At 36.8% G+C, this 22750-nt stretch overlaps 1 protein-coding gene across 1 annotated transcript; it reads left to right on the top strand.

The window, feature by feature from the left end:
• LOC149831480 (uncharacterized) lies at positions 1 to 20414 on the top strand. Its single transcript, XM_090012093.1, has 10 exons — positions 1 to 132; positions 1321 to 1513; positions 1624 to 1709; positions 2433 to 2517; positions 2778 to 2856; positions 3176 to 3312; positions 3430 to 3516; positions 4113 to 4225; positions 8608 to 8738; positions 20129 to 20414. Exons 1-10 carry the CDS (start codon positions 62 to 64, stop codon positions 20236 to 20238), a joined length of 1092 nt encoding a protein of 363 aa, XP_089868219.1. The 5' UTR covers positions 1 to 61; the 3' UTR covers positions 20239 to 20414.
• Positions 20415 to 22750: the final 2336 nt, after the last annotated feature.

Genomic DNA, 22750 nt, shown 5'->3' on the forward strand with positions numbered 1-22750 from the left:
AGACAGAGAGAGAGAGAGAGAGAGGGAGAGTTTCAAGGCTCTTCCAATCTCGGGAACGAAGATGATGTCGACCAACGTGGATGATCCCATCTCTCGGACGGCCAGCGTTAAGCGTGAGCCTGATCCCTTCAGGTACGCTTCTCTTCCGATCCCCGATCTGCCTCCTCATTTTTTGGGGTTGTTAGGTTCCTCTGTGTTAATATGTGATGTCCGAAACTCGAAGGGGTTTTTGGACACAGGACGGCGATAGAAATCTTCGGTTTTAGGGTTTTATGTGCGCAAATGGTGGTTGTCCATTCTGGATTGTAATCGAACAATATTTCACCTTTTCTCCCCCTTTTTGTGTTTCAAATTGGCGTTAAAATTGTCTGCTGCTTTCATTACTGTGATCGTTTAATGCCGTTGGTTATCGAAGATGCGAAACTAAAACCAGAATTGGTTGGGTGGGATCTTTGATCCCATTGTTGGCTTGCACTCTTTGAATGAATCGCGGTATGGATGTATTGATTTTTCGGGCGAAATGTGCTGCCTTGATCGCTAAGAAGAAAGAGAAATCAGTGTATCCGTTTAGCTCAGGAGGTGTCGATAATGGGATTAGGAATTGCCCTGTCCTACGCCTTTGAGAGCTTATGCAGTGGTCAGGGATTGTGGCTGAGCTTGGTAAAAGGAGATTGATGCAGTTTGATACCTGAAGTGAAGTTCTCTGTTATAAAGAAAAGAAAGAACTTTTTTTTTCTTTCTTCATTAATGCTTCGGATGCTTTGATTTCTAACATGATTTTAAAGCATATTGAGAACGTTTCTTCAAATCCTACAGTCATATAACTCTTTTTTTCCCGTGTATCACCTCAAGTATGCTAAAACTTATTAAACCTCTTTCTATTGGATGACACCAATTTTAAAGCAATATTCAGGGGATCTTTACTTTTTAGTTTCATAGTGTATAACTTGAACTTTTACAAGTTTTTTAGCCAATGATTTATGTCATGATGTTGATTTGACTATTTCTGTATGCACCACTAAGGTTTAGGGTACGTTTGGTTCGATCACATGAGATTCACTTCCTCATACACTTTAGAAAGTGAATCTCATTTGTTTTTTTTGCAAAAGCAACGAAACTTAAAAAACACCCTCATGAGAAAGTGAATCTCATTTTCCTTTGCAAACGAGAGTCGTTTCAGAAAGTGAATCTCATTTGTGTGAGAACTCGAATCTCATGAGATTTAAAAAGTCAATCTCATTTGCACAGCACCCCACAAGCAACCACACGTACCCTTAGTTACTAATCTCATGATGGAATATGTTCACCCCTTTGTTTTAGGCAAACACCTTTGCAGATTATTCACCTCATTGGGAACTTCTTGAGAATATGGTCAGTTTTCTCCATGTACCAGTATGTATCAGAGCAAGGAGCTTCGGTTATAGTTTTCATCTTCAGTTGTTTGGTTCCATCATCTATAATCTTCCTGGCCATGCAAAAACCTTGGAGAGGGCGATCTCTTTCTAATTCACAGGTTAGATATGATTCTATTTTTTGAATCTTGTACCAAACGACTCCTTTGTTAGGTTTATTTGATATGGCTAGCTATTTCATCTTACTTTTGAAAGGGAAATAGTGTTTCAGGTAGTACTGTCCATAGTAAATGGAGGTATTATGGCATTGTACTTCATCTTGTGGGGGAAGGGCCTAAAGACTTGTGGACCCATCAGGTTTGTAGCATGTCTTGAACTTTCCTAAATATTGATTATTGTTCTCTTGAAACCAAACATGTCCCCTTGGAATGATATACTGCCTTTTTGTTGCCAGAATGTCGTTTAATTTATAGTCTCGCCTTGTCAAAATGCTAATTGTAATTATATGGTTCATAATACCTTAAGTTTAATTTACTTTTCCAGCTCTTGGACTTGGTTAAGCCTGTGTATGTTACACAAGCACATCTACTTGCCAAAACATTTCATGTCATGTGGACACAACATGGTAAACTTGAAGGCCACTTTACCACATGGGTGGATGTGGTGGAAGTTGTATTGGATATAATCAATATTTTGTTAAACTAAATTCAGTTCTACCAACATATGTTTGTATATGTGGTATGCCTGCATCCTAGTTTTATAAAGTTTCCTTGTAACATAAACATGTGTATGTCCTATCCATCCTATGTCTTTGTATGTCAGGTTTGATTCTGAGATGTGCTGACCAGGGGGATTTGGTACGTTATTCTGTGCTGGATGACTTTAATGGATACTTAAAGTAGCTGGTGACAAGTCTTAACTTATTTAGAAATAATCAAATATATTTTTGTGTTAATCTTATTTGGAATACTGGAATAATACAGCCCTCTATTCAATTTTTTTAGCATGTTGTATATTTATCTTTTATTTTTTGGCATGTTATGGCAAGAAAATAGTGTTAAATCTTCATTGAAATTTCAGTGTTGTAATGGCTGAGTATGCTGGTGCCGTGCTTGGAGTATTATCTGCATTTCTTCATGGGAGAAGGGGTCAGCTATGGAAAAAGGTTGGTTACCTCAATCACACAATGTTTTGTATCTTGCATACATTTCCTGAGGAGAGTAACTTTAATTACTTTAAGTACATGAATTGCAACTCATTCCCTATTTTTTGTACAGAAATTGTTGATATTGTTCTTGTTTATGGATTTTCTAATCAAATTAGGGATCATATGAATACCACTCTGGAGAGGCCACTGAAAATTTTGTGCAGAAATTAAACTATTTCCCTAATCAAATGGTTGAACTGGCATATCATTGTTTTCAGGTTGGTGGACTGATTGCAATGGCTGCATGTTTCTACTTTTTGTCAGAGGGATGGGCTACAACAACATATACTCCTTTCTATATCCTCAAATAATAAATCTTTTTAATTCTAAATGCTGGTTATGGACTCGTCTTATAGGGACAGCTCTATTGTTTGTATTCAACAGTGAGAGGAAGTCCTGGAAGATGTGTGTTAAATATGAGTGCTACTTTTTCTATTCTTAAATAATATTTCCCTGTAATTTAAATGTTGGTTATAGGTTTTCATACAAAAATAGGTCTACTGTTTGCAACCAATAATGAAAGGAAGGCACATCTTATATGTGAATGCAGTACATACTACATAGTTGTAACCATACGAGGTTTTCTGTTAATTGAAACAACTTAACCAAAGATAACCTTTCACGGATAGAGCTGATGCCAGATTAACAACTAACAAGGAAAAGCCTTTGGAGATGAAAGATATGGCAATCCCCATCACTGCTGGGATTCTATCAGGTTTGAGGAGGGTGATTGCACGCCGTGTATCGCTCAAGGTTGCTGTTAAAGTTTTCCTTGTACTTTGTATATTTCCAAGACCTTTGATTCTTTTATCTATTCTTTGTGAAGGGTATAAGATTGATGCTTATGATTAGTTATTATCATGCCATCAGAATCAGCTTAAAAGGAGGCTTCATTCAATAACAGTCACATCTGCTGCTTGCTTTATCTTTCCATTTGCAATGTGGGAGATGGTATTGGTAAGTTCCAACTTTATTGTATGATATTATCTACCTAAGGGTACATCTGGATGTCCCTAGGTTAAAATATATGAATATTTCAAAGTATAATTTTGTAGTTTCTGCTATGAAGATAGTGCAATTTTATTTATAATAATATGGTAGCAAGTTAGCAACTAATATGTTATATGTATGATAAAGAAAAAAAATGAAGGGGTAATTAGGAGAAAGTAGCCAACTCTTCATTTTCAAGGAAAAAATATGGAGTAAAAGGGGGAGGGATGATTTCCTACTTCTAAGAATTCTATACATTCTAGCCTTATATTTTGAGTTTTTAGTGCTAACATAAATATTTATAGATAATACAAAGCTTTTTCTTTCTAACATGTTATAACATATTGAAACAAACAACAAGCATGCTGAAACTGAAAAAATTGGGAATACTATGTCAGTCATCCAATATTGCAATATAGTGTGTCCAAGCATGCCATAATTATCTGATGACTATTCTTGGTTTGATGACCAATGATATAAGAATTTTTTGGTTTTATTATTTGGTTCTCTTTGTCCTTTTGGATTTCAATATTGTTGCCTCATTGACATGGGGCTTTCTGCAGGGCTCAAGCTCAGAGAGAAACTGGAAGCCATGGTTTTCATCTTGGGCTTACGTTAGCACAATTCTTTTTGGAATCATCTTAATATTCTACATTGACAGTATCGCTGAAGAGAGGTGTGCAACTGATGTAGAAAATCCATTCAGATGCTTTCTTTACTTCCATGTTTGAGACTTTGTTTTTTCATTATTTGTTGGTCCCAACTGATCCCATGAATTGTTTACTTCTCTGCGAAAATGTTGAGGGGTATTTAATCTAAATATCATGTAATGCAACTTAAATATAATGTAACGTTCTATTCAACACACATAAAACCAGTTTCACTGAACTTCATATATTTATCCCATTCATCATGTTTAAAGTTTTCTTTTTTGTTTTTGATAATCAAGCTGGGGACTGGGGTTGGGCATGAACCGTACCAGTTTAGTTAAACTAAAAACAACAAGCACAGTTACAATTCATGAATACCAAGTAACCAATCTGGAGGCTTGTCTTTCCACAACCAGTTGGAACCAACACTTGCCCATATGGCTAACTGACATGCAATTATCATACATTTAGGAACACACATGAAATCTAGCAGAACCATGAAGTCTACCCAGAACCAAGGGATCTACTAAGCCCAATCTCCCTTGGCCTTCCATCTGACCTACATCTAAAGTGTACTCCCTTATCACATGGATACATCACTTCACAATATCTCCTGAAATCTGCATGCTTTCAAAGAATCTGATTCCTGAGATACCACAGCAGCCAGATAGTGATTTGAAAGGCCGGCAGCCAACACCTCATAAATTTTATCCTGCTTATACCTATAATTGTCCCATTTAAGGAATTATTTGTCAATACTATGGGATGGGGTATGCGAGTTGCCAAACAAACACATAATACGTTGCCAAACCTTCAAACTAATGGGGCAATTGAAATCATCAGAAGGTTAATGTGAAGAAATCAGAATATTTTTTTTCTGAGTCGAATTTGAATTTTAAATGGAATGCCAGAAATGTATAATCCTCCAACTATTATGAGATTCTGAGTTAGGTTCACATTTTGAGACTAAAGGAATACATATAAAGTATAAACAATGTTCAATAATAAAAAAACAAAAAAATAGTGATATATATATAGGGATTCTGATGTGCTTGTTATTTTCCTGTGATACAACAAACAACAACAACTACGCCTTCATCCCAAAACAATTGGGGTCAGCGATATGAACCAAAAAAGCAATTCATTTTGGGTCTTCCACATGAATCCTTTTCCTCCAATCATTTCTATCCAATGCCATGTCCTCGGTGAGGTTCAAAGCATTCATATCATTTCCTATCATCTCCATCCAAGTCTTCCTAGGCCTACCCCGACCTCTTTTAACTAATATATTTTCCCATTTCTCCAACCTTCTAACTGGAGCATCATTAGGCCTTCGCCGAATATGTCCAAACCACCGTAAACGATTCTCTCGCATCTTATTTTCAATGGGTGCAACACCTACCTTCTTACGTATCTCCTCGTTCTGAATCTTATCTTTTATTGTATTTCCACATATCCATCTAAGCATCCGCATCTCAGCTACACTCATTTTTTGAATATGATGTCTCTTGGCAGCCCAACATTCCGTACCATATAGTAAAGCGGGCCTAATAGTCGTCCTATAAAACTTTCCTTTCAACCGCAATGGCATTCTACGATCGCACAACACTCCAGTTGCACTTTTCCATTTCATCCACCCAACCTTTATCCTATGATTTACATCTCCATCAATTTCTCCATACTTTTGAATGATGGATCCCAAATATTTGAAATAATCATTCACCGGTATTTCTTGCTCACCAAGCTTCACTACACTCCCATCACTACTTCGTTGCTTACTAAACCGACATTCCATATATTCAGTCTTACTCTTACTCAACTTAAAACCTCTAGCTTCCAATGTCTGTCTCCATAATTCTAACTTAGCATTAACCCCAGCTCTAGACTCATCAATCAAAACAATATCATCAGCAAACAACATACACCACGGTACATTTTCTTGAATTGATCTCGTAAGCTCATCCATCACTATCACAAATAGAAAAGGGCTTAAAGCAGATCCTTGATGTAACCCAACCGTTATCGGAAAATTGGTTGTCACCCCTCCACAAGTGCGGACATTGGTTACTACTCCTTCATACATATCTTTAATTATACTAATGTACTTGAGAGAAACACCTTTCTTCATCATTGTCCACCAAAGAACGTCCCTAGGTACTCTATCGTATGTATTCTCTAAATCAATAAAAACCATATGCAAATCTTTGTTCCTCTCTCTATATCTTTCAATAAGTTGTCTAAGAAGATGTATAGCTTCCATAGTTGATCTTCCAGGCATAAAACCAAATTGATTCTCCGATATCATGACAACCTTCCTCAACCTAGACTCAATCACCCTCTCCCAAAGTTTCATAGTATGACTCATGAGTTTTATACCACGATAGTTTGTGCAATCTTGTATATCATCCTTATACTTATATAAAGGCACCAAAGTACTCTTCCTCCACTCATTAGGCATCTTATTTGTTCGCCAAATCAAGTTAAAAAGATTTGTCAACCATTCTAAACCTTTCTCTCCCAAGCATTTCCAAGCCTCGATAGGTATACCATCTGGGCCAACTGCCCTTTTTGATTTCATTTTTTTCAAAGCCTCTGCAATTTCTTTCTTTTGAATCTTGCGCATGAAGTCACGATTTATCTCATGAAAAGGAATGGAGAAGTCTTCAAGATCTTGAGCATGACTATCATTAAATAGCTTATCAAAATAATCTTTCCATCTCTCCTTAATCTCCTCATCTTTGACTAAAACCCTTTGCGTTTCATCTTTGATACATCTAACCATATTCAAATCCCTCGATTTCCTATCTCTCATCTTTGCAAGCCTATAAATATCCTTCTCGCCTTCTTTGGTATCCAACTTGTCATAAACCTCCTTATATACCTTAGCCCTCGCGTTTCGAACTACTTTTTTAGCTTCCTTCTTTGCTATCATATACTTCTCCAAATTCTCATTATCACGACTCTTAGATTTCTATAACACTCTCTTTTAACCTTAATAGCTAATTTGACATCCTCGTTCCACCATGATGTATCCTTACCTAGTGGTGCACCGCCTTTAGACTCACCCAATACCTCCTTAGCCATTTTTCTCATGCCACCCGCTATCTTATTCCACATTGATTCTGAATCCTCCTTGAGACACCAATCAGCTTCCTTAACTACTTGCTCTATAAACATTCCTTGTTTAGCTCCTTTCAGTGCCCACCACTTAATTCTAGGATCTATCCTATGTCTATCCCTTTTGCGGCATTGTCTAATTCTAAGATCTAAAATTAAGACTCTATGTTGTGTAGCTACACTTTCTCCCGGTATAACCTTACAATCGATGCAACAACCCCTATCTCTCTTTCTAAGTAGGAAAAAATCTATCTGACTCGTATTAACCCCACTTTTAAATGTTACTAGGTGAGACTCCATCTTCCTAAACCAAGTGTTTGCTAAGATCATATCATAGGACAAACAAAAATCTAAAATCCTTTCTCCACTTTCATTTCTTTCTCCTATACCATAGCCTCCATAGATACTCTTAACTCCATCCCTACTAATGCCTACATGTCCATTAAGGTCACCGCCGATGAAAAACTTTTCTCCATAAAATATCCCTTGTACTACTCCATCTAAATCTTCCCAAAATTGATGCTTAATGGAATCATCTAAACCTACTTGAGGTGCATAAACACTAATAATATTAATAATATCTGTACCTAATACTAATTTAATAAGTAAAATTCTATCACCTTTCCTACGGACCTCAACTACATTATCTATAAACTGACGACTCATAACGATCCCTACTCCATTCCTATTCCTATTTATTCCTGTATACCAAATCTTATATCCCCAAGGTTCTATCACTTTTGCTTTCTCACCTACCCGTTTGGTCTCTTGTAGACATAAAATATCAATCTTTCTCCTACACATAACATCTACTAACTCTACCAACTTACCCGTTAAAGACCCTATGTTCCAAGTGACTAACCTAATTTTATGGTCTTGGACTAACTTCTTTACCCCCACCCGTCCAACAAAGTGAGGGAACCCTTGCCTATTTGACACCACACCCGGGCGCCGGTGTGACGCGTCGCTTCTGGGCGACGACCTAGCAACCCTTGCCCATTTATCACTGCCTCCGGGCCTAGAGAGTACAACGCATCGCTCAGTAGGGAACGCCCCAACGAAATTCTCATATTGGTTCATTTTCATAGGGTATGACTAAGTTTTTATGCTGGCTGTCACAGGCCTACCGCAACCCTCCTCCTTTATCCGGGCTTGGGACCGGCAGTGTATAACTAAACAGTTATACACAGACGGAGTTTCATCTATGGATATTCAATCCATGCCTTTTTGTATTTAGGTGCATGCGGTGTGTATTATGTGAAAGATTGATGTGGCTTTCTTCTGTTTCCAGGTTACACATGGTTGTTTCGTCTCCAAGGCATTTAATGGTCTCTGCTGTCTGTATTATTATCATGGCAATTATATACAAAGTGGACTTTTCTCTAATTGGTTTTCTGGTTTGCTCCATGATTTTGGGTTTTGGTATGTTATCTAATCCTTCTGTGCACTGTCTATCCCTTCATTATCTGTTTCTTTTTGTTTTTTATCATTGATGGGCAGTTAAGGACTGATCAGAGTATTTCTTCATCAGGTTACTCTTTATAATGACGTGACTGCTCTTTTTCCTTGGGATTTATTTATTTTCTTTTTATTTACTTTGTAATGTGGAACAGAACTGCTTGTAGGCATTTTTGCCGTTAAATGTTTTCTGCAATAATTGTTGCTTCTATTTTTTGTCAATTTTAAATAGTACTAGAATCTTAGTTGCAAATAGTTTTTGTGAATCTCCTGTACATCATGTTCATTTTCATTTTAGGGTGTCCTTGATACTCCAATTGCATCTGGAGAAATTTTCCCGGGGCCTATGATTTTTTATAGGACTTTTTTCTCCTGATATTTATTTGAGTGTTTGGTTACGACTAGGGGGAAATGTAAATGTCGTTGTGCTTTTTTCTTATGTTAGATTGCCAGTTTTGGTTATTCCGTTTCCTTCACCACAAAACTAATATACAATAAGGGTATTTTAGTCATTTTAATATGGTTGAATTCGTAAAATGTTAAACACAACTAGTTTAATGTTAGGTTAACCCAGTTTTTCAGTTATATATATATGTGTGTGTGTGTGTGTGTGTGTGTGTGTGTGTGTGTGTGTGTGTGTGTGAAACTGAAAAACATAAACTATACAAAAAAGGAAAAATAAAGGAAAAACAAGAAGAAGAAAAAAAAAAGAAAAAAAAGAAAAAAAAGAAAAAAGGAAAAACGGGAAGAAGAAAAAAAGGAAAAAGGAAGGAAAAACATGAAGAAGAAGAAAAAACATGAGGAAGAAGAAAAAGAAAAATAAAGGAAAAACAGGAAGAAGAAGAAAAAAAAGACAAAAAGGGGGGAAAAGAGAAGAAGAAAATCGAGAGAGGGATGGAGAGAGCAAATTGAGAGATAGAGCAAAAATGAGAGTGAGAAACCAAGAGAGAGAACTCAGAGAAGTGAGAAACCGAGGGAGAGAGAGAGTACCTTTTCTTCTTCTTCTTGCTACAACAAACCGAGAGTGCGAGAGAATGAAATGGGGGAAACTGGAGAGAGAGAGAGAGAGAGAGAGAGAGAGAGAGAGAGAGAGAGAGAGAGAGAGAGAGAGAGAGAGAGAGAGAGAGAGGCTACACCCTTCCCCTTTTATACTTCCCCCTCGGTTTCGTTAATCAGGCTTGGACAAGTCCAACATGTTGGAATGTGATCTGGATATGGACCTGAATCAGTGATCCAGATTCAACTTAATGTGTTTGTAACAGATATACATGCCTTTTCACATTACTATATTGCCCTTTTAATGTTTCAGTAAGTTGTTATTCATGTCAGGGCATTTTTATAACATTGCTATTGTAACAATTTTATAATGTAGGAGAGAGAATCACGATTTTTCCAAGAGAGAAAAATGTGAGGTTGCAGTTCCCCAACTTGTCTCCTCCTCTTCTTTTGTCCTATTTCTTTTCTTACATGGTATCAGAGCAGATTGGGATCGAGCTGCTCATACGGCCTAAGGTTGGGACTCTTCTCTTTTTGTTCATTTCTATTCTTCTTTTTGTTCATTTCTATTCCTGGTATTCCCCTCTCATCTTTTTCTTATTGAATCTGAATACGTCAGATTTGATCTTCCTGTTTTCTCAAATCTGACTTCATTCTCTTGTTTTTCTCTATCTGACTTCAGATTTGATCATATCAGATCTGGGTTTGATCTTCAAAAGCATATCCCCTTTTCCAAGTCTCTCTCTCTCTTGTTTATTTTCTCCGACAGATCTGATTATATCAGATCTGGGTTTCTTTGTCTTCATCTTTATTTTCAATTGTCTTTTATCTTTCCATTTCTATTCTCGTTAGATCAGTCACGTCAGATCTTTATTTTCAATTGTCTTTTATCTTTCCATTTCTATTCTCGTTAGATCAGTCACGTCAGATCTGAAACACTATAATCAGATCACGTTGAATCTGATTTTCTTCTTTTGTTCTATCTTGTTGAATCTGATTTTTTTCTTTTAATATCTGATTTACGCATTTTCTCAGGTTCTCTGTATCTTGTTTGGATTCATATCTGACATTGACTATGTTTCTACTGTGATTCTGTTCTTTTGTTATCAGCCTTAAAAAAAAGGCCGAGTAACGTGACTGAATACTCTGCATATTTTGGCAGTATTTTTTCAATATGGATGCAAATTCTTCTGTCAATTCTATCCTCTAATTTTCTCAATCAGCTTGTTTCTGAAAATCTGAACAATTCTAATTTCTTGATGTGGAAATTCAAATTGTTCCTTTCACCTAGAGTCACGATCTATCAGGCCATCTCGATGGGTCTGTTCCAATCCCTCCCAGAGTTACCGGAAGCGCGCTTCCCCGATACGCGCTTCGGGAGCGCGAAACGCGGCGCTTCCGAAACACGCGGGGAAGCGCACACTTATGACAGGAAGCACGTCCCCCTTTAAAGGGGTACGCGTCCCCCATTAAAGGGGTACACATTTTACCATTTACCCTTTTTTTTAAAGGAAGATTTTTTCATTAAGGGTAAAATGGGAAATTTCAAAAAATCGTGAAATAAAAACTCGAAAGAGTGGCTTAGAGTTTTTTTTTTCATGCCTCTTTCGAGCCCCTCCTCCTCCCTCTCTCGCTCAGCCGATTTAGCAACCTTCTCCGGCGACCTCCGACGTCCGGCAATCAGTTGAGTGGTTGATTTTCTATCGATTTTTTTGGTGATTTTTGGATATTGAGGTTTCTTATGTCCAGATTTGGTTTTTTGTTTAATGTAATCCAATCAGTGAGTGTTTGGGTCTCGGATGGATTGTATTTTGGTCGTTTTGATGTATACCATCAGTCAGACAGACGTGATTTGGGTTGATATTATTCATGTCTTGGATGAGGAGAAACCAGGCTTTGGTAGCCTATATCACCTCTACCCTCTCCGAGGATGTTCTTCTTGCCATCCCAGATGATTGTATTGCTTGACAGCTTTGGTCTCACTTGGCGCATTCATATTCTCAGATTTTAGAATCTAGGGTGATGTTATTGAAAATGGAGTTTCATAGTCTTAAGAAAGAGACTGAATATTATGGATTGTTTGAATAAAACTGAGTTAGTGACTGATCAGCTGGCTTTAGTAGTATCAGAAGTTTCAGAAAAGGAGATAGTACAACAGATTTTGCTGGGATTGGGACCCGAGTATCATGTGATATCCATTCCCTCGTAGAATCTTTCTCCTTTTCCTACTTTGGATGATACAAGGGCCAAACTACTCACCTATGAGAGCACTCTTAAGAGCCTTGCTGAAGAAGCAAATTCAGGAAATTCTCATGAAGTTTATTCTATGGGCATGAACAGAGATAGAGACAGAGGAAGTCAATGGGGAGGCAGAGGACGTGAACTTGGAGAAAATCAGGGAGGCAGTGAGATATTACCTTTACCTAACATGCCTCCAATTAATCAAGATAGAGGCATCATTCCTGCGTGCTTTGTTTGCAAGAAACCCAGTCATATTGAGGCAAATTATTGGTTCAAGAATGACCCTAGGTACAATGTACAAGTGCCCACTCAGAACAGAAATCAGAATAAGTTTCATAATTCAGGGCAGCAAACTGATGCAGGGCAAGGTACAGTAGATAAGTAATTATTGTTGGCAGCACTTTCTTTCCTGAATTTGAAGCAGAATGATTAAGTATATGGTATGTCGATTCAGGTGCAATGAGCCATATTATTATAGATGAATTCTGGTGGGTCATATGTTATAACTGGTGATGGAACTTGATACCCATCATAGATATTGAAAGTGCTTCTATTTCTTTGTCTGCTTCTAGCCCCGTAAATCTTTCTAATGTTTTCTTAGTTCCCAACATTAGAAAGAACTTAGTATCTGTTTTCAAACTTGTTGATTATTCAAATTCCTGTGTTGTTTTTACGCTTTCTTCTGTTTATGTGAAGGATCTTCACATGAAGAAAATATTCACTAAGGGAGATCGTGTGAGAAACATGTATATTTTCAGAGAAGATCCATCCCACAAGCATGTCATTCTTGTTTTGAATTTCGAGTTGCAGTCCAAGACATCTTGTCTTTTAAATGTGTCTGATGATAATGAATCAAAAGTATGACACAATCGTTGGGGTCATTTAGGTCATTTGTTGAGAGATTAGTTTCTAGTGGTCTTATTCCATAGTCTAGTTTAAATTCTGAAATAAACAATGTTATTTATCCAAGTTGTCAGTTGTCAAAAAGTCGTGTACTTTCTTTCAATACATTAAATGAAAGGGCTTTAAAAGTTTTTGATATTATCTATTCTGATGTATGGAGTCCAGCACCCATTGCTTCATTTAGTGGTAGTCGATATTATGTTTCATTCATTGATGGTTTCTCGAGATTCACATGGATATATTTCATGAAACACAAAAGTGAAGTGTTTCAAATCTTTCAAAAGTTTCATGCCCTTGTCGAAAATCAGTTTTCTATGTCCATTGTTAGCTTCCAATGTGATGCTGCTAGATAATATTTTTTCACTGAATTCATTAAATACCTCGAGGATAGTGAAATCAATTGACACTCTAGAATAGAATGGCATTGCTGAGAGAAAACAACACCATATAGTTGAGTGCCTTGGCAATGATGCATGCATAGTAACAAAAGTTAAAAACCACAAAATATCGGTAGTCAAAAAATCGGGGGATTTTGAAAATTTTTATAAATCTTGCATTTTTGGCAAAATCTTGGCAACAAAAAATATAAAAATGTATTTTTTATAAGAAAATAAAAATAAAATATATTTAAAAATAAAAATCTCAAGGGTTTTCATGATAAATATCTGTTAAAAATATAAGTCTTGCGATATTTGTCACACTGTGAAAATCTTGCGAGAAATTGCCGTTTTAAACTTTCAAGCAATTTCTCGCGATATTTGTCGGAGAGGATGGATGAAGGGAAAATTCTGTTTTACTTATGGACTGAAGCTTTTCATTCAGCAGCTATATATTTCATAAACAGACTTTCAATAGAAATTTTGGATTATAAATCCCTTTACTTTGCTCTATTTGGTAAGCATCCAGATTACAACATGTTACATGCCTATGGATTCATCTGTCATGTTCATGTGGATGATATGTTGAGGAATAAATTTGACCCTAAAGCTTACATATGCAAATTTATTGGCTATTCTGATGGCATCAAAGAAAAAAAGGTTAGAATATCCAGAAATGTCATTTTTTATTAAGCCTCCTTTCAGCCAAGTAAATCTGTATGTGCTCCTACACAAGTCTCTGCTGAAAAGGAATACTATTCTCCTTGGTTAAGTGAGGAGTTGCATTCCCATATATTAACGTCAATGGTAAATCAACAGAAGCTCAAGACGAACATGCTGATATGCAAATTGAAAATCAGCAAGTTCAACAAAATTTAGAAGTTGATGATCAAGACAGATGGAAGATTCAAGGATGGATGTGTTTATCAAAGGTGAAACAATGTAATATTAGTGAAGGACATATCACTAATATTGAGCCTGAAATTAGAAGATTAAGCAGAATTTGCCACCCAGTTCAGAAATAGGTTAGCTATCAAAATTTCAGCCTTGAACATCAAGCTCTTCTCACCAAAATTGAGAGCATAGTTATAAAAAATGTGCCTCAAGGCACAAATAGTGTGCCTCGCCTTGAGGTGTAGGTAAATAGCGCAACAAAGAAAAAATAAAAAAAAAGAGAAAAAAAAGGAAAGAAAGAAAAGAAAGAAAGAAAGAAAAGGAAGAAAGGAAAAAAGAAAGAAAAAGGAAGAAAAAAAGAAAAAGAGAGAGAGAGAGAGATAGAAAGACAAAAAGAAAAGAAAAACTATTTATATTTGCAATTTTTTGTGGAAGAAAAAAAATGTTAATTTCGCTATTTATTTGCAAATTTTTGTTTCTTATTGATTGTTACTTTATCAATAAAGCATTTATATTATTTATTTGTATTTTTAGATACTTTTAAAGGTTTTTTTAAAGTTAAAAAAAAAATCTGAGGCTTACGCCTTACGCCGTGAAGCTATGCCTCGCTTCAGTTTTTGGTGGAGTGCTACGCTACGTCACAATGCTTTTCACAACATTGATTGAGAGGCAAGTTGAACCAGAGTTACCAGTCGAGGAAGCGGGAGCGGGAAGCGATACGGGAAGCGAGAGCGGGAAGTGAGGCACTTTCAAAAATTTAGGAAGCAGGGAAGCGTGGGACCACTTAGAAGAAAATTATGAACACAACCAACATGATCCAAATTCCCTAGGCTACATTATTCCCTAGTTAGACATTTCTCCTAGTTAATTAATTAAAACAAGATTGCAAGTGACACTGCAGACCCAACAAGATAATGAAGAGTGGAAAAAACACTGCACCTAAGCAAGCCCAATCTTAGCTCAACTGAGTAGACACAATAGTGTGGGGTCACCTAATTAACTAGTAACCCCCCAAATCCCCAATGCACTTCATATCTATTAACCATACTCACAAAAATATCTCAGGATTTTTTAAGCCACGCTATTTTAGCGCAAGATCTCCAGAAACAAATACAATCCCCCCACAAAAAACAAGACATTTTGAACATATCATGGTTTTTGTTGCAATATCATTAACATGATATCTACATTTTTTATATTTTAATGTTGTTATTATGTTTTCTCATACATTTTCAAATTTTAAATGTACATAGATCTCCTCCCCCCCCCCCCCCCCCCCAAAAAAAAAACCAAATTTCTTCAATTTATTGCAATATTTTTGTTCACCGTCGAGAAAATACCAATAAAGAGATTTGTGACTTTGCTATTAACCAAGCGTCACAGCGAGCAAAGTGACTCCCTTTGAACGATCGACGCAGAAATCCTGCTTCGCTGATAAGAATCGATCGATGTCACCAAGACATCTTAAAAATTCACGTATCTAACGCACAGTGACAGCATCGCCAACGTGCCGGCTGAAACCCAATCAAACCCATCGGTTTCTTTCCATTCATTTCCAACCAAACACGCATTGAGTTCGATCGAGACTCGGTAGCAAATCAAACAACAACAACGGAGGGACGAGAAATGACAGGAGAGAGAATCGAGAAAAGAGAGCGTACCTGAACGAAGACATTGTCGGTGGCGGAAGTCGCCGGTCGTCGGACGTCGGTGGAGGAGGTCGCCGGTCGTCGGACGTGAATAGCGGAGGAGGTCGCCGGTCGTCAAACGTCAATGGAGGAGGAGGTCGTTGATCGTCGAATGTCAATGGAGGAGGAGGTCGCCAGTGGCCGAAAACGAGAGAGAGAGAGAGAGAGAGAGAGAGAGAGAGAGAGAGAGAGAGAGAGTCAGATGAAAAAAACAAAAACCCTAAGTTTCTTTTTTTTATCCTTACGATTTTTTTGAAAATGTCCATTTTGCCCTTATTCAAAAACGATTTTCTTTAATTTTTTTGTTTTTCACGTGTTAATTTTTTTTTAAAAAAGGGGCAAACTTGACATTTTAAAAAATGTGTCCCCCTTTAAAGGAGTACGCGTACCCCTTTAACGGGGGACGCACTTCCCTTTAAAGGGGGACACGCTTCCCTTTAAAGGGGGACGCGCTTCCTATATTTTTCATGCGCATCCCCACGCGTTTCGGAAGCGCTGCGTTTTGCACTTCCGAAGCGCGTCTCGGGGAAGCGCGCTTCCCCTAGTACATGCACGTTTCCGGTAACTCTGAGTTGAACCTTATTCCTATACTCAAGCAGTCCACAGTAAAAAGTGGATTGAAGCCATGAATGGTGAAATGAGTGCTCTACATGAATATAAAACCTGGTAGATAGTGAAATGGCCTCCAAAAAAAATATTGTTGGGTCAAAATGGGTTTATAAAATTAAATATAAGCTTGATGGAAGCATAAAAAGGTATAAAATTTGACTCGTTGCCAAAGGGTTTACACAGGAGCATGGTTTTGATTATGATGAGACCTTCAGTCCTATAGTTAAAATGAAAACGATTCGAGTAGTTTTATTTCTTGTTGACTATGCTGGACCTTAAATCAACTAGATGCCAAGGATGTATTTTTCATGGAGAATTAAAGGAGGAAGCTTATATAGAGCAGCCATCGAGATACAATGAGAATGATCCAAAAGATTATGTCTGCAAATTAAGAAGAGTTATTTACGGTTTCAAACAGACTTCTAGATCATGGTTTGAGAGTTTTTCATTGAAAATATAGAAACATGGATTTTACTTATCACATTTGGATCACTCATTGTTTATTTACAAAGGTAAAAACTAAAAACTACATGATTGTTCTTCTTATATAATGTTGATGGTATAATTATCACATGAAGTTCTGAAGAACACATTGATAAGATCAGGAGTTTTGGGAGAAAGGCTCAAAATGAAAGATCTCGTGAATCTAAAATATTTCTTGGGAATAGAGGTTGATAGGAAAGATAATGAGATGATATTGTCCCAACAAAAGTATACTGTTGATTTCTTGAAGAAAACATGTATGCTGGATTGTAAACCTATATAAACTCTTACTCCTGTTCATAAAACATTAAGAGTGGAGGAAGGAGAAATATATGAAAATTTGACTAAATACCGGAGTATCGTGGGAATGTTACAATATGTGACTTTCACTAAACCTGATGTTGTCTATGCTGTGAATCAGGTATCCCAGTTTATGGATCAACCAAGAATCACTCACATCGAGGTTGTGAAAAGAATCTTGAGATATCTCAAAGGGACATTAGGTGATGGATTGCATTATAAGAGACATAGGCAAGAAGAAGATATGCTTTATAGTCATGGCATTTTCTTATGTAGATTAGGTAGGTGATCTAGATGAGATGAGGTCAATATCAAGTTATTGTATCTTTATTGGGGAAAACTTGGTTTCTTGGTCTAGCAAAAAACAAAGATAGTGGCAAGATCGAGTATTGCTATGCTTGTTGCATCCTCAGAATTGGCTTGGCTTAGGTTTTTGTTGAATAATTTAAATGAAAAGTTTCTTAAGCCTGTATTATTATGCGATAATCAAAGTGCCATCAAAATATCCTTAATTCTATATATCATGGGAGAACAAAGCATATAAAAATAGATAAGCATTTTATCATAAACAAGATTGAAGATGGAGAATTGGAAGCAATGTTTATTGAGACAGAAAATCAAGTTGCTTTGTTTATAGGAGGGTTGATAAAACAAAGATTTTGATATCTTAAGTCCAAATTGTCTATGGTTCTCACCACATACAACTTGAGGGAAGCTGTTGAAATGTGATTTGGGTCTGGATCTTGATCCATGATCCAACTTAATGTGTTTGTAACAGATATACATGCCTTTTCACATTACTATAATGTCCTTTTAATGTTTCAGTAAGTTGTTATTCATGTCAGGGAATTTTTGTAACATTGCTATTATAACAGTTTTGTAATATAGAAGGAGAGAGACTCACTATTTTTCTAAGAGAAAAATGTGAGGTTGCAGTTCCCCAACTTGTCTCTTCTTCTTTTGTCCTATTTCTTTTCTTACACAAACCTGGTCAACCAAACTTAAAAAGAAGGCAAAATTGTTCCTACTCTTAGTCAGCAACCGCCTAGGCGAGCTAGGCGGTAAAAAAGGGCCCCACCCAAAAGCCCAGGCGGTGGGGCTGTGCCTAGGTCGCCGCCTTTGACAGCTAAGTTTGAGACCTTAGAGAAATTTTCTCAAATATAATTGCTTTAGAAAGAAGGGATTATGTCTGTCTAGATTGGATGTTCTTAAGCATATTTCAGTCTCTTAAAAGATCTATAACTTCAATTGCATTGTGTTTAGTCGATAACACTGCAAAGAATGTAAAAGTTTCTTTTTGTTTTGGGTGCGAAATGAGGCTGAAGTAAGGTTGCCAAACTAGGAAGCGGAAGCGGGAAATGATACGAGAAGCGAAGCGAGAAGCAAGGCATTTTAAAATTTATAAGAAGCGGGAAGCGAAGTATCAATTTGAAAATGAAATAAGAATAAAAAATAAAGCAATATGGTAATTGAATAGGAATCAAATAAGAAGCAAATAAAAACTAAAATAAAATTGATCATTCTTATATTTCATAATTTTTCAGTAAACAAGTTAAATTTTTGTTAAAATCTAACAATGATGGTTACCAATTTAGAGAAAGTACATGGGAAGTGAGTGAAAGCGTGAGGAAATACATGAAAAACATGAAAAGAAACGTGAGAAGCATATAGGAAGTACAAACCATGTGTGTAAGAAGCATAGAAGAAGTGTGGGGGAATCGAGATTCCCATAAAGTTTCGGAAGCGAAGAGTATCGCGCTTCCCACCTACTTAAGAAGCTGCTGGTAACTCTGGGCTGAAGCCACCTGTTTGATCTTAAAGTGTAACAAAAAATGACAAGGAGAATAGAACTCATTAAATGATACTCAGTAGGATAGTAATTGGCTCATACAGATTATGTTGTGTATTTTATGGCCTCACAGGACATGATATTCTTTTTTTTGTTATAGGTGGATACATTGTGTTGGGCCCTATGATTTACCATGTTGTGCCTATTATATGTTGTGACAAATTTATAACATTGCAAGATTTCAAAAAGGAAAAGTGACAACTCGATCAATTCTCTTTCAACCTAAGTCTGGAATGGAGCAAACTGGTAAAACAAAAGCTTTATTTAGCACAGACAGTTTATCTTTGTGGCCTATGTAACATGGACACTTCTAACAGGGCAACACACCCGTGTCGCACCCGCACCAATGCGGTTGCGACACTTGGACATGGCTTCCTTTGTGTCAGGTAAAGTCAACCACATTGAGGTCCATTTCTGTTCGAAACGGAGTCGGTTAACCCTAACCAAGTCCAGTTTTATCTATATTATACACACACACACACACACACGTGTGTGTGTGTGTGTGTATATATAGTTTGTGATTGATGTCATTGATGCATTCCATTTAGATTCTCAACCAATATAGCAAATTAGTGGTCAGTCTCTATGTGCAAGTTAGCAATAATATAAAATTTTGTTGTATTGAAAGGAGTGATCTTTGAATTTATGACTTATTGGGATTTTAACATTTGCATATTTATTGTGATAAAGTCGTAACAGATTTATAAACATTGCCGATACCTGTGACATGGTTAGTGGTTGTGTGCAAATGTATATTCCCCTGGTATCTATGTACCAGCACGGTGTTTTTTAACTTTGACTTCAAATAAAATCTCTTTATTTCCAAAAGGAAAATAATAATAGAATTTTACACAATTTAAATTGTTCACTTAATAGAGTCTAAGCTTTTAAAGTCATATTTTCAACAAGTAGACAAAGTGCCATGTAAGTTTGATTTCTACGTGCTCTGCTCTACCCTGTTAACTTTAATGGTGCATTTTAATGATTTGACAATCACTCTTTTTTCATTTCCAGGAATTTATGAAGCAACTTCCATAGAACGGATGAGAAAAACCTCCAGTAATTCTCATAGCATTGTTGATGATACGTTTGGAAGCCAGTCATCATTGTTGCTTCCTTCATAGAAAGAAGTACATATGCTGCGGTAATGAATTTCTTGTGTATTTGTTACATTTTCTTTTTACTTCTTTTTTTCAGCTTTGTGCCCAAGTATGTATGAACAATTGTTTTTTGGTAGAATTTTATGGGACTAGATTGTGCCAAGAAAAGGAATGGAGAAATGAGATTATGTTTGTCTTCATTGTTGGTTCATAAGATTTGTTCTCTGAATCTCTAGACTTGGATTCTTTTTATGACCCGTGCAATGGTTTTTCGCAAAATATGTCAGACGTAATTACCCCAGTTCCATTGATGTGGTGATTAAATGCTGAATGTATCACTACTCGGTGTAGATGTATATTTATGCTCACAAGCTTCCATAAAGCAAATACAGGAAATGCAGGATACAATACCTAAAATGATAGTCACAAGTGAGAAGCACATCCATATACACAACGCATGGCCACATTTCTTTTTCTAGAATATATATGCAAGCTAATATCATGTGTCATTGGAAAGTTAACATTGTTAGTTGAACAGCTTTGGAAAATCTGGATCCATGAATAGGTTAGAAGGAAAAGAAAAGGGCAAAGTTTTTTATTATGTTATCAGACTATGATGTAGATGTCCCTTGCTTTTATTGGAAATACCATTGCTGACCTCAAGTTAAAAAATATAACATTACCAATTTACTGTTTACCTGACACTTTTACCCTTTGTCGCCTAGAAATTTATGCATCTGATTTTTCAGGTGACAACTTATATGGTGCCTGATTTTTCCAGGCGACAACTGACATGGTGCCTGATTTTTAGGGTGAAAATTACATGACCAAGGTGTCTAAATTGTCATAAAAAAAATCAACTGGCCATGTTTGGCATATTTTGAGTAGTGAATTGTTCATGTTTGACATATTTCTCTAGTCTGGGCCAAAATGAAGAATGATGCTTAAAGTGAGTACCATCTACATCATTTCCGCTTATATTTTTCCTTCAATGTTTTGAGAAAGTCTCATTAACAGTCATTGCAGTTAATTTAGATGTAGTGATAGTTTGTTTCCCTAAACATCTAGTTGGAGTTATTCATCATCTGTGTGTTTCTGCTGGAACGGGTATCCCTTGATATCTGGCCGCGCTGGTCTTAGCCTGCGGTGCCTTCTGTCGCTGTTTTTTTTTTTCTTTTGAAAGACAAGCTGAGGTTAGGCAGACCCCTACCAACGGGGGCTCCAATTGTTGCTGTTTTGGCGGTGTAAAATTCTGTAGGCACCCCCTTGACCACTAGTGAGCCTCCTGCTTTGGCTTGCGGAGGGGAACACGGTGTTGGGAGTCGAACTTGGGGTAAGGGAAACCTCCTTATTCATGAGCCTTATACCGTGTGGGTGACCCCTTGAGGCCTTTAACTTGCTATTACTAAGACCCCAAGAATGGCCTGCCATTCGTAATACTGTAAGAATGAATTATGTTTCATTTGGGTTAACTCGAGACCACTAAACCCAAGTAAATCGTGCATTCTTGGTTTTGACATGACTCACTTAAGTCACGGGTTGACTTGGGATTCGGGCCAAATCAAACTTGGCTGGGTTTTTGGCAAAGTGTATTTAACCTTAGTTTTTGACTCCTATCTCCTATCAAAGTTGGCTTGGTCGAATCACGGGTTATGGGTAAAATCACTTGTACGTTTTTACATTTTTTTGGTATTATTAGCATTTTTACATAAATGGACATAATCAAACTAACAAAAGCACATATAAGGAAGGTACTGCAAGGGGACCATGTGATAAACGTAGCCTTCCATACCTATTGGGTTTCATTCAGCAAAAAATGGTATGTAATTGACATCTAAATTAATTGAACGATTTTTTTTTGTTTTGTTTAACTAGCAAAAATTGGCATACAGATAAATAACATCTAAATATAACTACATCTATCGAGGCCTTCAGTATATTCTTATTTTATTTTTTTGTTTTTAAAATACCTAACAACTGTCAGTTGGTGGTGTGGGGCCAAGATAAGATGCTGAAGGGGTGCAAACAGGTCGGATTCAGGCAAGGACTTACCAGATCCGAATACACGAAATGTAAACAGTAGATCCGAATCCAGATCCTGACTGAATCAGATCTGAGGAGCTAAGGTTGAACCCGAATCTGAAATACATATGGTAATACTGGATCCAGAAAAAATGGATAAAAAAACAAGCTATTTACAGGTATAAAATTCAATGGGGTTGGATTTTGATTCAGATCAACTCCATTTCCAACTTTAAATGCTGATCCAAATTCAACCCGAATCTGATTGAACAGATCTGAATCAGATCCAAATGCACATTTGGATTTTACTTAAAAAATCTATATCCAGAAATAACATGTCAGACTCAGATCGGATATCTGACCATATTCGATCTGTTTGCAGCTGAAGGGTTGGTTAAAAAACGAGACAGACATGGGTCAGGTCATGCTTGACCCAACATTGGAAGTGACTTGTAAGAATGGATCCAGTTTCAGATCTGAACCAGATCCAATCTCACAGTGAAAGGTTGGATCT

Source organism: Nuphar pumila, chromosome 7, assembly GCF_984573655.1.
Source record: "Nuphar pumila chromosome 7, dmNupPumi1.hap1.1, whole genome shotgun sequence".
Lineage (NCBI taxonomy): Eukaryota > Viridiplantae > Streptophyta > Magnoliopsida > Nymphaeales > Nymphaeaceae > Nuphar > Nuphar pumila.

Excerpts from the sequence above, each read along its gene's own strand:
- LOC149831480 (XM_090012093.1), top strand. The coding sequence starts at position 62 with ATGATGTCGACCAACGTGGATGATCCCATCTCTCGGACGGCCAGCGTT. Across the intron at positions 1,514-1,623 it reads GATCTCTTTCTAATTCACAG|GTAGTACTGTCCATAGTAAA; the intron begins GTTAGATATGAT and ends ATAGTGTTTCAG. Across the intron at positions 4,226-8,607 it reads GACAGTATCGCTGAAGAGAG|GTTACACATGGTTGTTTCGT; the intron begins GTGTGCAACTGA and ends TTCTGTTTCCAG.